This window comes from Gopherus evgoodei, chromosome 5 (assembly GCF_007399415.2).
Source record: "Gopherus evgoodei ecotype Sinaloan lineage chromosome 5, rGopEvg1_v1.p, whole genome shotgun sequence".
Taxonomy (NCBI): Eukaryota; Metazoa; Chordata; order Testudines; family Testudinidae; genus Gopherus; species Gopherus evgoodei.
In genome coordinates, this window is record NC_044326.1 from 7,271,664 (window position 1) to 7,288,234 (window position 16,571).

Below are 16,571 nucleotides of genomic sequence, written 5' to 3' on the forward strand. Positions count from 1 at the left end.
CACACATGCAATGCATCAAAAAACAGGGCCTGGAAAATTTCAGCTCAACGGATGAAATTTTATGAGCAACTAAAAACCAGAGTTTAAAATGAAAAATGCTTTGACAACCCTTGCTATGACTGTTGCTAGTGCTCCAGCTAGAACAGTAGTACATCTGATGGTAATATTAATTTTGAATGAGTTGAGGTATCTTGTTTATTATGACAGTAATAAATACTGAAGAAATTGTGGACTTGACCATTCTTATAATGGGAAATGTTTCTCTCTCCAGTTGTTCTTTCAAACTGATTGCTCTCCCCTGGCAGCAATCACATTTTCATTACCTTTGAAATTCATGTACTGTCCTCTATAAAAGAGGAGGTCTGTAAAATTCTGTGAGTTGAGATGCACAGTCAGTGTCCATCAATGAACACGCTAGCTCAGTCATAGCAAGGGCAGCATTGTTACTACATGGTTGAGTGCACATAAAAACTTTATTAACTAGAGTTTATTTCAGGTTAGTGAAAGGAACAGCTTATCACTGGGACCTCCTCCTTGTAGCTCTGATTAACACGGGACTGTCTGTCTTTGGATTGCCATGGATACATGCAGCGTTCCCTCATTCCCCAATGCACGTCCGGGCACTGGCTTACGTGGAAGAGAGGGTTGAAAACGGGCACATCTATGAGACGTAAGTTTTGGGGACAAATCCATAGAAGGAGAGAGATCTGGGGATCCTGAGGGGTTTTCCGGGAGTCTTTAAACACTACAAATGATTAATTCACTCATTCAGAACAACCTTTCATGTCAGTCTCCACCAATCCAGACAGCGGATGCTAGGAATGATCTGCCCACATCAACACAGAGGCAGCTGGGATGAAGAAAGATTGTTTTCGGGGTCATTTATTGGTCCCAGGACCGGCTATCAAACCTTGTGGTAAACACCACCACTATTCTGCATCTTTGGAGTAGCTGGCAGTTGCACTGCTCTGACAGGGCATTTTCTTTTGGTGCTAGCCTCAAGGTATGCTGTTGGGAAGCCAGGTTTTCCATATCTCAGTATTTTTTTTTCCCTACTTTTTTTGGTTCATCTGGGAATCCATGAGGAAAAAAACTTTTTATTGAACTCTGTCTCCTCGGAGATATTAGTATTTCTAAGCTCTCTGCTGAAGCCCTGCTGAGCAGTGAGACAGTAGTTTGGTCAGATGCTGCCAGCTTGTCTCATTAGAAAAATATCCAGTGAAACTCCCCCGTGTCTGAAACCTGCGAGGTCAATAGTGGAAAGGGTAGAAAATAGTATCAGTGTGGATCTGTTTCAAAGCTCACTGCAGCATCTTCCGTTGTACCTCAGGAATCTGAGAGACTTCTGTTACACGGATAGCTTTCCTGATGCCACCCCTCTGCCATTAGGGCCTCTTGGGAAAACATTGACAGGACTGAGGCGAGTAGGTGCACATGGCCATAAGCTACACTAAGAATCTTCTCCTTCATGTTCATTCTGCCCTGAGGTGCTTAGATATATAAATGGCAACTTTGAACTGGATGCTGGGGAATGGGAGTATTTTCTGCCTTCTACAGCTCCCATGGAGATTCCAGATCTCTCCTTCCTCACAAAGCTGTAAACTATAAACAAGATGCTCTATGTATTGTTGTCTTCCTCCTCCTCAACTGCCTTGTTGTGAGAGGGAAGCTGAAGTAAAGCTTCAGTAGAAAATCAAAAAAGGATCATTCACCTCTGGGTACTGAAAGCTCCCACCTCTTGCTCTCTGAAAGAAACCAAGCTACAGACTCAGAACACAATGGATGCAAGTAAACACAAGAATCAAGAACCTCCCGTGAAGTGGGCAAAAAATTTCCTCTTTCTTGTCTGCGGAGAAATCTGCATCAGAGTTTAATCCAGGCCAACCTTGGAGTCTGATTGTGTAGCTAAATTAATTCAAGGTAATATGCCTCATATAGTGAGGAGCCCAGTGATCTAGCATTGGTTTAAGGATTCTTTTGAAGAGGAACTAGGATTATATTCTTGAGTCTCCCCCGGTTCCCTGTATTTCCTTAGCTGATGACAAGCCTTCTAGGGTCATAGTCTTAACTGCCAGACTCTTAAGTCTCTGCAGAGCCTGTGTGAACTGATTTTGAAGAGCTTTTTATATAAAATGGACACATTTGTTAGATTTTGCCAGCAATGGGCACATTCCCTCTTGTCCACCCTCGCCTGGCCAGGTTTTAAGCCCTTGCTGCAAAGCATGGAAGTGCTAGAGCTTCTCAACCAAACAATTGTAAGAAATTTTTAACATGGGTACAACATATTTTCCTAATCTTGTTCTTGGAAACAGCTGAATCTTTCTTCCAAAAACTTTTCAGAATAATTCAGCTTCGTAGACTCATAGACTTTAAGGTCAGAAGGGACCATTATGATCATCTAGTCTGACCTCCTACACAACGCAGGCCACAGAATCTCACCCACCCACTCCTGCATCAAACCTGTGCCTGAGCCATTGAAGTCTTTGAATCCTGGTTTAAAGACGTCAAAGTGCAGGGAATCTTCCAGCAAGTGAGGGAAGATGCCCGGCATGGGAAACGTCAGCCCAAATGGGTGAAATCTGGCAAGGTTGCAAGCAACTGACAACTGGTCAGGTAAACTTTGCTATAAGTGGTGCTGCAAGCACTGCCTATAAATAGTGTCCTAGAGCTGGAAGTAGATTCACAGCACTTCTCACATCAAGCCCATTTCCCGTGTACCTAACAGCACTAATATTGCCAGCAAAACCCATCAGTGCTGTTGTTCCTAAACCATCAGGAGAGGGGACCAGGAGCCTATATTTACCCTGCTAGACTTTCAAGTTGTTTTGATGGGTAGAATTATATCTCTTGGTTCTGAAAATAATCATCTAATCGTTCTACACATAAATTCCAAACCTCTTACCTTCGCACACAGGCCCTACCTCCCTCTCTGACCTGGTCTCCTTGGGAATGCCCTCTGTGGCTCTGCCATGTCCAGGTCAGGTTGCAAGCTCTCTTTTACTTGGCTTATAAGGCACCTACTATGCTTTGTGAATGCTCAAAATAACAAATATTTGGATAAATTTGTGAACAGTGAGGCTGTCCAGTAATTGACCCATTTACATCAAAACACAAATTCCTACTGTGTGCTGTCTGCTGAAGAGAGCCTGGGGCACTTTTCATAGGCACATTCATGATTTTCCTGGGCAGGCCAAATTAACTAATGTATTCCATCCCTCGTGTTTCACTATTAACAGAGGGTCATCTGAGAGGCTAGAATAGAATGTTACTGGTCCTAGAAGCTCCTGAATGGTCACTGATGCTGGGACACAAACCATCTAATTCTAGCCATCAAAGAATCAATTATGCTTCCAGCTTGCCTGAGTCCATCATCTCAAGGATCTTTGTTCCACAACAAGCCAGGCCTGGATGCAGACCAGTGGGGAATGAATTCCATCCACCTCAGTGACTGCTGGCCATCCCAATTCTTCTAAAGGTCCTAACAGAATTTGGGGTAATTACAGAATTTGCGGTAAGTCTGTAAATAGCAACTTGTCCCTTTGGAATCTGGAGTTTTGCATGAGGATCTGACCCGTGGTTCTAGGTTTTGCAGGAGGGGCTTGACCAGTGGTAGCAGATGCAAATTTCTGCTGTGCAAATGCAGTTGGGAGATTGAGGGTAATACCTTTTGATGACCCTTCTGTCGTTTTTAGGCTTGATCCTGGATCTGTTCTATCACTCATCCATGGAGCTTAAACATCACCTTCAAAAGACTTTGCATTCCCCCCTTTTAATAGATGGGCTTTATTCTTTAGGTCTTGTAACTAACTGATCTATCCTAATTCTGCCATATTATTCAAGTATAATATTTTCTATTATTTTCCTCTTGTTAAAGAGTAACAGGTTAAAGTTTCTATTTACTGGCATGGAAAGTTACGTTACCCGAGAAGCCTTCACTTCTGGGAATTTAAGTCTGGATCTCACCACAACCTTAAATGCTGCATTTTTTCATTTATTATGTAAAATAGGAGGTTTGAAATTCAGTCTCTCCTACAGGAAGGAGTGTCTATATAATATATCTTGTTAAAAAGAATTAAGTGCGGAAAGGATCCACCCCACAGGGCTGGAAATCTCCGATAGGCCAGAAGGAATTGAAAAGCCCCAGAAATGTGTGTGTATAAAACAGAAAAATGTGTTTCTTTGACTCTCCATTCCTGTGACTTAAAAATGCTTTACTGGAAGCTTGGCTGCCGTTCATCTGGAATACAAGGTTCTACATCCAGATAATGTCACCACAGGATGGCAGTGATGGGGTGGATAAACCCCACAATGGAGAGAGGCAGGCACAGGGACAGTTCTGGGGCCAGGGGAGCCCCACTCTGGCAGGCCTGCTGGGTATGCTCTAGCTGGAGGAGGGATTTGAAAGGAAGAGTCACTTCAGCATAAGTGGGTGGCAGGCAGAGAGACCGGAGCTGCACTCATTGCAACAAAGGGCCTCCCCAGGGGGAGGGCAGCTGCACAAAGCTGGGACATGTCATCCTGCAGATGTCCATAGACCAGGTGAGAAGGGGGGGGGGATAACTCAGTGGTTTGAGCATTGGCCTGCTAAACCCAGGGTTGTGAGTTCAATCCTTGAGGGGGCCACTTAGGGATCTGGGGCAAAAATCACTACTTGGTCCTGCTAGTGAAGGCAGGGGGCTGGACTCAATGACCTTTCAAGGTCCCTTCCAGTTCTAGGAGATAGGTATATCTCTGTTGTTGTTTTATTTTTATTATTATTGGATAACCACAAGCAAGCCACAACACATCCAGAAGGGGGACAGAGTTGTTGGAAGAGACCCGAGGGAGAGTACCTGACACTTTTTGTACGCTACCCAAGTGAGTCCCTTGGTTGGAACTTGGTGGAGTGGGGGAACCTGGGTTCCCCTCCCTCCTAGCCATGGGGCGTGGCCATTTACCATTAGATGCGGGCTCCCCTACTCACAGGCACCTAAACAATCTTCAGTCCAGTTGTCTCTGTGCTGATATAGGCAGGCCTTTGCCAGCAGTTAACCTCAGCATTAGTGCTTACATTTCCTTATAAGGAAATGAAAATACAGGTAAACTGTCTTTTTTTTTTTTTTTAAATAATCTTGGGAGACGAGTTTTCCCCTTTTCGCAGTTTTTGTTAGGCACATAGGACAATGGCAACGATTGCTCACATGTAGGATAGCAATGTCCTTTTTTCTTATCTTATTTTCCGGCTTACTGCAGGGGGCACTCTTTCACATACGGGAATGTTTCTAGACTGTGTGTTGTACAGTGTGTTTTAAAGTAACTTGTCCTTTCTTACTTCCGGTCGATATATTTTCAGTGACAGGTCTGTCAGTCTAAAAATCTGTCAAATTCTGGAAATTTGCATTAAGTAAGTAGGTTTTTAGCATGGGTTAATGAGAAATTTGCAGAGCAACTCCCATACTCCACCATAGGATTAAGTTCCTAATTCCCTACATAATTCTCTGGACACTTTCCCTGGTGTATAAACAAGGGGATTCTTGTGTTTATCAAAAATGCTGATGACTTAGTCAAGAGAATGTGTTTTCAAATGGATTACTAGTTAGTTTCCACAGAAGCAGCTCTCTGACCCCCATTTGGGGAGGGGGTCATGTATATGTATAACATACATGCACACATCAGTGCAGTCTGAAATCAGGTAATGCTGGGAAGGCTTAACGTGCAGAAAGGGGGCTCTAGAATGTTCTAAAGTGATTCTGCTTAGCAAACTGCAGATAACTAAATTAGTTTAGTTTAAGCTCAGATAGGATCCATGGAGCTTGGGAGAAAACAAGAGTAGAGACAGAAAATTAAATAAACAAACTTGGTCCTGGGCCTTGGCACTTATCCAGCTGTTCTGTTTGAGTGGTGGGCTAACTGCCTGGACTGAGTCCAAGATGGCTTCTGTCTTCTGAAAATATTAGCATTTGGCTGGAGATACTTGATTGCTGAATTGGAATGACACATGTCTCATAATAGGCTCCCAGTGTGAGTGAGCCCCAACAGTACTCATGGGGGTTGACCTGTCATTATCCTTCTCAGTCTTTGCTTTCGTGTCACTGTGTCTTCTCCCACCTGCAGGATAGTGAGCGTGAAGGAGACACGACTGACTACACTGGTGGCCAACTTCTTGGTGGGTCTCTCACTCTTCCTCCTGCCCTTCCCACTGCAGTGGATCCCAAAGCCAGTCCTCTATGGCCTCTTCTTATACATCGCCCTGACCTCCATTGATGGGAATCAACTCTTCGAGAGGGTGGCCCTCTTGCTGAAAGAACAGGTATAGAGAGTCATCCTGAAACTGGAAATTTACTGCACAGGATATGGAACAAGAAATAGCGCCTTACACTCTGTTTCCTGAGGAAACTCATATAATGAGTTGATTACTACAGCTTCAAAACATTGCCATTAAATAGTCCATGATTATGTGTTTTAGCCTCCTCGTTCCCCAAGCCATCCTCCCCACACACTCACACACACCCTATATAAGCTATCTTGTGCGTGCAGCCACCATAATAATTACAGGGCAATAGGCCACCACAGGATTCCTGACAGTTTCGCCATTAACCCTGACAGGAAGGGTGCTTCAAAAACCTTATGTTCCTCTCCTTTGATACATGAAGGAGCTTTTATTGCCAGCCTTTGCAATCACACCCTCATTTTGTGTTCCCATTTGGTATTTGTTTGTGGTTTTTACTTCCTTGCAGGTTGGCAAACATGGCACAAGCTCTTCGGACCGTGAACTCACCCATTCTCACAACGATGGGGATGGCATGTTTGAGTCCCTTTGCACTTGGTTTATCCCCAAAACGTTCAGAATTATAGCACTTCTTGGTGTAGGTTAGACATGCGGCTCCCAGTGAAAATTCCTCCGGGCAACAGTTAGCCAGTAACTTTATTTTTTTCTGTTAAAAAAGAATGGAACTAGTGCTTGTAAAAGTGAGGAACACCCTGGTTGTAAGCTCTCTGCTGCTACAGGGACTGTCAGTCTCTCTTTGGGTTCGATAGCATCTGGCAGGATAGGACATTAATCCAGAGTGAGGCATCTGTGTATTGCTGTAATACAAACAATAATATTGACTTGACATACATTCAGTTCAGGCAGATGTATAAACATCTCTGTATGCTGGAATTCTGTGGTGCTGGGAATGCGGTTCTCCATGGAGCCTCATGCTCTGCATGCTTAGGATGCCAAACCACAGGAGTAAGACAAGTCCCTGCCCAAAGAACTTGCAGTGAGAGTAAACAAAGAGGGGGCATGCAGCATTCAAAAGCACCTCAGTGACTGAATAGTTATGGTTCACCCATTAGTTCCATGGTTCTTATCATTGGTTGATACAGTTTTTTTCCTATTGCTTTTATTTTCTTTTATCTGCATTATAAATTACTTAAACTCTGCCATTTGTTGCCTTTAAAATAACCCATTCCAGCCAGGGGGGCTCCGAAGAGTCAGTTACGTGAGGCTTCCCAAGCAACTTTTCCCTTCTGTGAGTTTTGCACAGACGTGATCGAGCTTTAATGCGCTAATCTTTCACCTCGGGAGAAATGGGCTCCAAAGAACCATATATTGTTACTCCTGCTGGAGACAAACCCTGAAGTGTTTGCAGAGTACAAACCATAAATGCTTGAACAATACCATTTTAAATAGATTTGGCGTGTAGTAATATATTTCTACCTTCTGACTGTAAAATATCTGGAACATATATTTTAAAAGCCAACCACAGTGTCTACATACAGGGATAATATCTGTATGCTCTATAAATCCCATAAAATACCAGGTGTATAATGACAATGAATTTGAGAAGTGAGTGAAACTAATGGCATAGTGAAACATTTTTCTTTTTATAAAACAAAGGTTTAAAATCTCAAATCGTGACTAGAAATGTTCAGTTTGTGCAAGTCTAAACTAAACAAATGCAATTTAAAGCTAGCTGGTGAAAAATTAGTTACTCCTTCACTTACTCACCATGTTCCTAAGTTCAGAATTACATTCCCCAGCTACAGAAGATAACTTCACTGAACAAGGCAGGGATATCAGTTATTGGAAGAGAGAAAAAAACTCTTATCTCAGGTTGTGGCATGTGAAAATGCTTTTCAGTTTGCCTGCTAATAGAGTATTTTTAGAAAACCAATTACGTTTCACAGCTGATAAGCAGTTGACTTCCAAGGTAGACTGTCATTCCGGACAGCTACCGATTACAATCCATTGAAAATTTTTCAGTAGAATAGTTTTCCATTGGAAAATGCAGTTTTGCTGAATTCACATTGATTTTCAGGGGCATGTTTAGTTTGACCAAATTTTCATCAGGAAAAAGTGGAAATGATTCATTTCAACAATATTGACATGTTAAAATATTTTAATATTACATGTGTATATATATTATAGATTTTAATATCTAAACATTAACACAAAATAAATCAAAATGATGAAGTTGTGATTAAACGTTTTTACCATATGGGAAACATTTTGATGGTCCTGAACAGAAATTTTTTGGAATTTTTATTAGGCAGGAAATCTTGGTTTTCCAATCCAGGATGGAAACAAATTTCAAAGTGGAGCAGAAATTCCGTTTTCTAATAAGTTGTTCTGCTCATGTTAACAGAACAGAAGCAAAGCCAGTCACTAGGTTAGACAGTAACAAGTAGTAATGTGAATCTCCAACTTATATATTATGGTATTGTAATAAGGGCCAAATTATGGTTGTCCTTCAAGATATTGCCAAGATATTGTCCAACAGTCCGAGAAACCCTTGAGAACTTTCTTACTGCCCAGGATTGTCACTGGAAGTTCTTGGCTTGCCTTTGCACATGCTCTGTGTGCTCATTGTAAATAGTTTTCTAATTGATTGGTACTTCGTTCATAGTGTAGATAGGATTTGTTTCTTTTTCAGTTCCCAGTTTGGGCTTTCCATTTCTTGGTACCAAAGGGTACCCTGCATTTCCTGCACTAGGCCAATGTACCTGAGCAACCCACACTCAAGCTGCTTGAATTCCTTAGGGGGGGGGAACTCATACTTGAGGTTGCTGCCAAATCTGCAAAGACTTTAAGTCTAGAACAAGAGAAGACAGAGAAACCAGGCTGAAGGTTTTGCACATGCCAGCAGCCCTGAGACCTCTGGCAGAGCGCAGCTGTTCGGACTCAGCAGTGACTGCTTTTGTCATTGGTTAGGAATCTTCTATGTTGCCCAAGACCCAGCACTGCTCACTCTCCCAGTGCCTAAGAACAGGCATAAGACCTCTCAGCAGATCGCCAAGAAAGGAAGGTTACTGGCACTAAAAATCTCTAGGCTTGGGATAAGCATAGAGTGCAGCTGAAACCCAAGCACTCTTCTGATACCACAGAAACCAGCACTGTTGACTCAGGCACCGAAATAGGTGCCATCTAGTTCTGGGCCTGATGGAGTGCCTTCTTTGTCGGTGGGACTGCATCATTCCGAGACCATCTTTGAACTGATCACTCTGGTGGCGTCTGTGGCAATGAGAGGTCTGCTGAACCTATTGGTACCGGTTTCCGCGGCAGTGCAGAAGACCATGCAATCAGCACCAGTAAACACCAGTATTGTCAGTGCAGTGCTCCATACCACCACAAACTCTGTTGCCTCTGACATCATTCCTGATGGTATCCATGAAGGGGAAGCCCGCAATGTTGGCAGTGTGATGCTCTTCTCTGACTCGCCACCAGTCTTCAGCACCATTAGGAGCAGCCTCTCCTTGACCTCCTTGACTTGTCCTCCTCTGAATCAGAGATTGGCGCCTGTGCTTCCCAGCCTCAGAGCTGCTCTTGCCACTATCCATCAGGGTGCTACTACCCTAGGGATCATCCAGTGGGAGTAACACTGAGCATGTGGGCTAGGGGCTCACCCCCAGTCCAGTGGCCTTTTTGGAAGCTACGGGGATTCCCCTGGTTTCTAGGTCATACACAAGGCATTTGTGCTCCATGTCCTTGAAGAGACATGGGGAATCTACTCACCAGGTGCCACCTGTTCCTGAGCCCGGTACTGGGCCTGGTGATGAGCAGCAAGAGTTACTTCAGGAGGATGGTGCAGGACAACTAGCCAGAGGAGGAGCAGCCTCAACCTGTGCTGGCCTCTTCAGCTACCTCTCACAGTGAGGCAGTCCCCTTAGGGGGCGTCTCTCTCTCCCCCAGTTATTATAGGGCTCACCAGGAGCTATTGAAGAGGGTGGCCTCAAGCTTGGAAATTCAGATGGAGGTGGCTAAGGAGTCCTTCCTCTGCCTTGTTGATATTTTGGCCACCACAGGGCCTCCGTAAGTGGCCTTCCCTATTAATTAGGTAATTATGGACCCCATTAAGTCTCTTTGGCTGACCCTTTACTACATTCCTCCCACCTCAGAAAGTATTATGTTCCCTCTCAGAGATTTGAATTATCTGTACTTTCATCCCCACTGGGATCTCTGGTGTCAGTGGCCAATGAACAGTAATGGCAGGGCCAAGAGGCTTCATTCCCCAGATCATAGGATGCAAAAAAAGACTAGATCTATGTGGTAGAAAAGTTTATTCTACTGGGGGTTGCAAGACGGGATTGCCAACTAACAAGCTCTTTTGGGATGTTATGATTTTCATGTTTGGGACTGCATGTTAAAATTTAGGGACATGCTTGCAGAGGACTGTAGGCAGGAATTCTCCTCGTTAGTTAATAAGGGGAAATCTATAGGAAGAACTTTGCTGCAGGTGACACTGGATGCTGCAGACTTGGCAGGTAGGACCGTGGTTTCGGTGATTTTTGTGCTTAGGAGCTATTGGCCACTGTCCTCGGGGCTTCCACCAGAAGTCCAACAGACAGTACAAGACCTGCCCTTTGAAGGGTCATCACTGTTTTTGGCACAAACAGACTCTCTAAGCTCCATGGTTTGAAGGACGCTGGGCGACATTAGTCTGTAGGGTTGTACACTCCATCCATAGCCATCCAGGAAACATTTCTGCCTGCAGTGGACCCATCATTACTCGTTCCCTGCACCTCAGCCGGACCTGCGGAGAGAGAAGAGTGGGGGTTATAGTTGTAGACCATCTCCTCCTTCTGCTTCTGCATCAATACCTGTTCCATCCAGACACCCCGGGAGTGCTATACCATCATTTTGGTGGGTCACTACAGAACGCCATGCCAGTTTTCAGAATGCCAGGTTCCATCTTCCCCATATTCGCAAATGGCCTTTCTCATGGCCTCAGTGCTTGGTCCCAGATGACTTTGGACCAAAGGATATTAAGCACTGTGGAAGTAGGATATACCTCCAATTGATTTCTGCCTCTCCCCATTCCTCTTCAGGGACTGCTGTTCCGAGGATCTCCTCCTCCAGGTGTTCAGTCACGCCTTTAGGTAGGAGCCATGGAGGAGGTTCTGCAGTGTCTCAGAGGGAATGGGGTTCTCTTCCCATTATTTCCTAATCCTTAAAGCGAAGGGAGGTATCAGACTAATTTTAGACCTGTGCCAGCTCAACAGATTTCTCAAAAGGAGAAAGTTTTGTATGGTCACCCTGGCTTCCATTATTCCCTTCCTGGAGACTGATATGCCATCCTTGATTTTAAAAGGTGCCTGATTTCATGTGGCAATTTATCAAGCTCACAGAAAGAATATCAGATTCTATGTTTTTCCTGCAATCTCTTTCCTACAAAGAGTGTTGCTAAGTATCAAACGAGACCATTCCTGGGTTATACTAGTACCTCCAACATGGCCCCAGCAGACTAGTTCACCACTCTCCTGGATCTATCTGTGGATGCTTCGAGTTCACTTCCATTGGACCCAGACTTAATCTCTCAAGATCATGGTGTGCTGCTCCACCTGAACTGATGGGCGCTTCTTTTAACTGCTTTGAGGCTCCATGGCTAAATCTCAGAGGGGAGTCTTGCTTGGAGCAAACTCTCAATGTGTCTTGTTAAATAGCAGAAAGCCCTCCACCGGGTCTACTACATGTTGAAGTGGAAGCATTTTCCCATCTGGTCTTGTCAATCTAGGATTTCACCAGTGCAGTCATCAATCCATCATATCCTGGACTATCTATGGCATCTACAACAGCAAGGCTGGCAATTCTATCAAGGTCCACTTGGCAACAATATCAGCTTTTCATTTCCATATGGACAATTGTTCTATATGTTCTCATGATAGGACAATCAGATTTTTGAAGAACCTGGAAAGGTTGTCAGATAAGGAAACTTCTCCCTTGCCCTGGGACTTGAACCTAGTTTTGTCAAGACTCATGGGGCCTCCATTTGATAGCTATCACTCTGGTAGCTATCACTTCGCACTGGAAGGTGGCTGAGCTGCATGCAGGAAGGTGGGCAAATTGCCTTATACAGTCGTCTTTAAGGTTTAAAGTATGTTTGCACCCTCATCCAAGATTTCTCTTTAAAGTGGTATCTCATTTTCATATTAACCAGTTGATTTACTTACCTATCTTTTGCCCCAGAACCACACTCCAATGAAGAGGAGCAATGCCTGCATACTCCTAGATGTTAGGAGATTTTTGGCACTCTACATAGACAGAACTAAAGAGTTCCATTTGTCAGCCCAACCATTCAGACCCATTGCAGACAGAATGAAGGGTCTCCCAGTCTCTTCGAAAAGAACTTTATCTTGGGTAACCTCCTGCATTTGTGTAAATTATGATCTTACAGGCATTTCCCCACCCAGCAAAGTGACGGCACATTACATAAGAGAGATCACAAGTGACCTTGTTGTGTTCACTATCCAGGAAATCTGTACAGCAGCAAACTGCTCTTCAGTTCACACCTTTGTATCCCATTATGCCATCATCCAATACTCTAGAGGTGAAGCTAAATTTGAACAAGTTGTGCTCCAATCTGTATGTCCACGAACATGGATCCCTCCTCCTACTTGATGGCTTGAGTCACCTGAGAATAGAATGCACATGTGCAATCCTTCGAAGAAGAAAAAATGATTGCTAACCTTCTGTAACTGGTATTCTTCTAAATGTATTACCCATGTCCATTCCGCAATCTACTCTCCTATCCCTCCACATCAGAGCTGTCCAGCAAGAAGGAACTGAGATGGTTCTGGGGCAGCTGAGCCCTTTATACCAGCACATAGTGGCACACAGTAGCAGAGGGCCCTTGAGTCGCCCGGATGGGTACCACTGAGGGAAATATTTCCAATGACTTTGTGCAGATTGCATACGCACCAAGATTGAGATTTGTTGCACATGTCCATTGAAAAGGACAACAGTTACGGAAGGTTAGTAACTCTTTTTTTCCACTGGCAACACTTCTATTGATTTCAGTTGAGCCGAGGATTTGGTTCTAATGGAAAAACAGTCTCCTAATTTTATTTGGCATCTATTGAAACCCACTGTTACCTAGGATATCACAGGTACTGTAGATTCTATTGATTGAATATATCCATTTGTAAATAAAGAATGGATATGGATATTGTATGCAGAGTACTCCATTTGTTGGGTCTTGTCTTAGGTTGTAAGCTGTTTGTGGCAGGGACTGTCTTTTTATTTTGTTTTTGTAGAGCACCTAGCACTACGGGGTCCTGGTCCATGACAGGAGCTCTTAGGTGCTATGATACACAGATAACAAATAATATCTGTTTTAGTACAGATTAGCTTGTTGTACCTAGGTTAGGAAACCTGCATAACTGGTGCTGCGATCCTAGACCCATTCATTTATATCAGCATCAGCGGATAGTCACTCCTACTCACACTACATTGCCATCTCCTTGTGTGGGGTCTCTTTTATCCTCTCCCCAGCTAAGTTCCACAGTTGCTCGATCTCAGTTTGGGCTGAACACTGTCCCCTAAAGAGAAGATGGAAAGTTTTCAAATGGTAAAGGGCTCATTAAAACATAGAAAACAAACTGAAATGGGAGCAGCACGCAAACAGATCTGCCTAACACGGCAACACCACGTGATGCACACACTCTCCCTCGCCCCCGGATATTTTACATGTTGCTACAAAGTGCTGCTAATCATCCACTGGGGAATCTAATTATGGCATTTCTATCAGTATTTCTTGTGCTCCAGGTGTTCCCTGAGGCAAGTCTATCTCTGGTTTTCCCCCATTTTTTATTGCCCAGTCATTCTCTATGTTCTGTTGCCAGTACCACAGCCAGAGGTATTAGCTTTAACCCTAGAAATCCCCAATTCAGCCCTTTTGGCTTAAGGAACAGGCCAGTACTCCGCTTAGAAAGTCCTTCAACATCTGCAGTGCCATTTGTGTATTTCTGGTATCTACCCGTTGACTTGATGTGCGATATGAACCCTTACAGCTGTGTGGTGATGGTTTCCCTAAAATAATTTCTCTCATGGGCACACTTTTTATACTTTATTCCCACCTGGACTGATTTGTCTATTGCTGCCTGACGTATACCTCTTATCTCTTTCACAGACGGCTTACCCTCCGACACATTACATCCGCAGGGTACCTCAGAGGAAGATCCACTATTTCACAGGCCTACAGGTTCTTCAGCTCCTCATCCTCTGTGGGTTTGGGATGTCACCATTACCGTACATGAAGATGATTTTTCCTCTCATTATGATAGGAATGATCCCGATCAGGTAAGACGCTCTCTGTATTAGAGACACCTCACTAAGTGACCAGGATGTTTGGCTTCTGACTAGGCAACTGCATACTGCTTAGGGTGGGTGTACACTACCATTGAAGTTGATCTAAATTACATTGCTCAGGGGTGTGTAAAAGCCTCCACACTCCCTGAGCGATGCAAATTTCGCACTGTTCACACCAGCGCTATGTCGGCGGGAGAAGCTCTGCTGCCACCATAGCTTATACTTCTTGCCAAGGTGGAGTCATGATGGTGATGGGAGAGCGCTCCTCCATCGGCATGATGCATCTTCACCAGACACACGACAGTGCACAGCTGCACTAATGTAGTGCTGTAGTGTAGACTTGCCCTTTGATTTCTCTGTGATCCTGTGCCATACTCTGCACTGGCTTGAGTGGTCACACAAGGTGTCAACTTGCTCCCCTGGAACCAGCTACCTGGATCATGGCTAGCAGTGTGTGATGGATGGGATCTTTCTCAGGACTTCCCAAGGTGGTGTGGGGCAGGGAGCCTTGGAACCATACACACCAGCCAGGATATCTAAGTGAAAGCCGCCCATGACCGAGACAGACTGTAGCACAGAAGCAAGGAGGAACCCAGAAGACAGATTAGTCTGCTCTAGGGGTAGCATGACAGTGGCTTGATTGGGGTAAAGCTGTGATTGAGTCTTCAACCTGTAATGGCCTAGATTACGTGTGCAGCACCCCCGCTTGACCTTAACTAGTTACTCTCAGCAGAATTGTTACATACAGTAAAGAATGTTCTCCTAAAGAACTCTCAGTATTAACTTAGTGCTTTATAGCTTCAAACCACGGCACAATTAGCAGTCTCCTGGGCAGTGCTCCTTAGTGTTAAGATTACATTGGCACATGTTCACAATTGGCTGAAATTTGCCTTAGGGACCCGGAAGTGATTTGGGTTTTTTTTGTTTTTTTTTTGTGTTTGTGGGTTGTTGTTGTTTTTTCCCTACATTTCAGGAGACTCCCTTGATGCTTTAGGGACCATTAGTGAGGTGAAATAAATTCATTTTCTCAGCATTGTAGGAGTTGGGTTTTTTTGGCTCATTAAATAAAACAATTGACCGACGCCCTCTTTTGTATTCTGTCCTTTCTTAGGTGTGGTGGGAAATGAATTAAATATCAAACAGTAATAAGCTATTAAAAATCACTTCTAAGCATGCTTGTTGGGCATCAGCCAGCACTGTAGCAGTTTAATGATGCCCTGCTGCCTTTAATGCATTACAATACAGCGTTTCCCACATGATCCAAAAGACACTGGGGCTGTTCGGAGAATCTGTGAGAAAAAGATTGCAAATGAACAGTGTGTGTCAAAGGTGGAAACTAATGGCCCAATCCTGTCCCCATTGAAGGGAAGGTCAAAACTGCCATGGTCTCCCTTAGAATCAGGATTAGGCTCTGGGTGGCTGTCGTTTTCTGTTGCTGCCCTTAACTGCTGCTTTTCCATATGAGCTGCTGGTCACTTAGCCCAGCCTTGCAAAAAATGCCTCCAGCCAGACAATGACAGCAGCACGTGTGTGAGCATCTCCTTTCCCTTCCCCTCAGCGGCTGTGCCTAAATGAAAATTTTAGGTAATTCTCTTTCAGTTGCTGTAACAGTGCGTCACCATTGGTGCTAATGTAACCCCCACGCCTCCTGGGTGTGGTGCTCTGTCCCATCTAGAGGCACCGAGACCCCTTAGAAAGAGAGTTAAGTGAGTCTGCTCTGCAGCCAGTTGGCTTTTAGCTCATGCAGTAGAAGCTCATGTACTAAGCTCCAGAGGCCCCAGGTTCAGTCCCGCCTGCTGACGACCGGGCATTACGGTAATACAGGGAACACTAGTACAGACCATCCACAGGTGTTTGTACCACCTTGCCATCTAGCCTTGCTGTCAGGAGAACTCTTCACAGCTCACGGTAGAGCGAGGTGTGGATTGAAAGCGGAAGTGAAATCATTTAAATGTTATCCTGCATATGTTTTGCTTTCCTTTAATTAGAAGGAAGGAGGGAACTGGATTGCAAAAAAACA

The 16,571-nt window shown here is 44.3% G+C and overlaps 1 protein-coding gene across 7 annotated transcripts in view; it reads left to right on the forward strand.

Annotated features, from left to right (window-relative positions):
• The window catches only part of SLC4A11 (solute carrier family 4 member 11), a 196,855-nt gene that overhangs the window by 164,775 nt on the left and 15,509 nt on the right, over positions 1-16,571 (forward strand). For 5 of the 7 annotated variants that reach the window (XR_004000528.1, XR_004000525.1, XR_004000526.1 and 2 more), the window contains exons 17-19: positions 485-670; positions 6,094-6,289; positions 14,373-14,542. Coding sequence is in view for 2 of the 7 variants with exons in the window: in XM_030563594.1 (XP_030419454.1) it covers positions 485-670; positions 6,094-6,289; positions 14,373-14,542 (552 nt within the window). In the remaining 5 variants the exon portion in view is untranslated. The remainder of the gene's footprint in view (positions 1-484; positions 671-6,093; positions 6,290-14,372; positions 14,543-16,571) is intronic. The other 2 variants (XR_004000527.1, XM_030563595.1) reach the window with 1 other exon arrangement.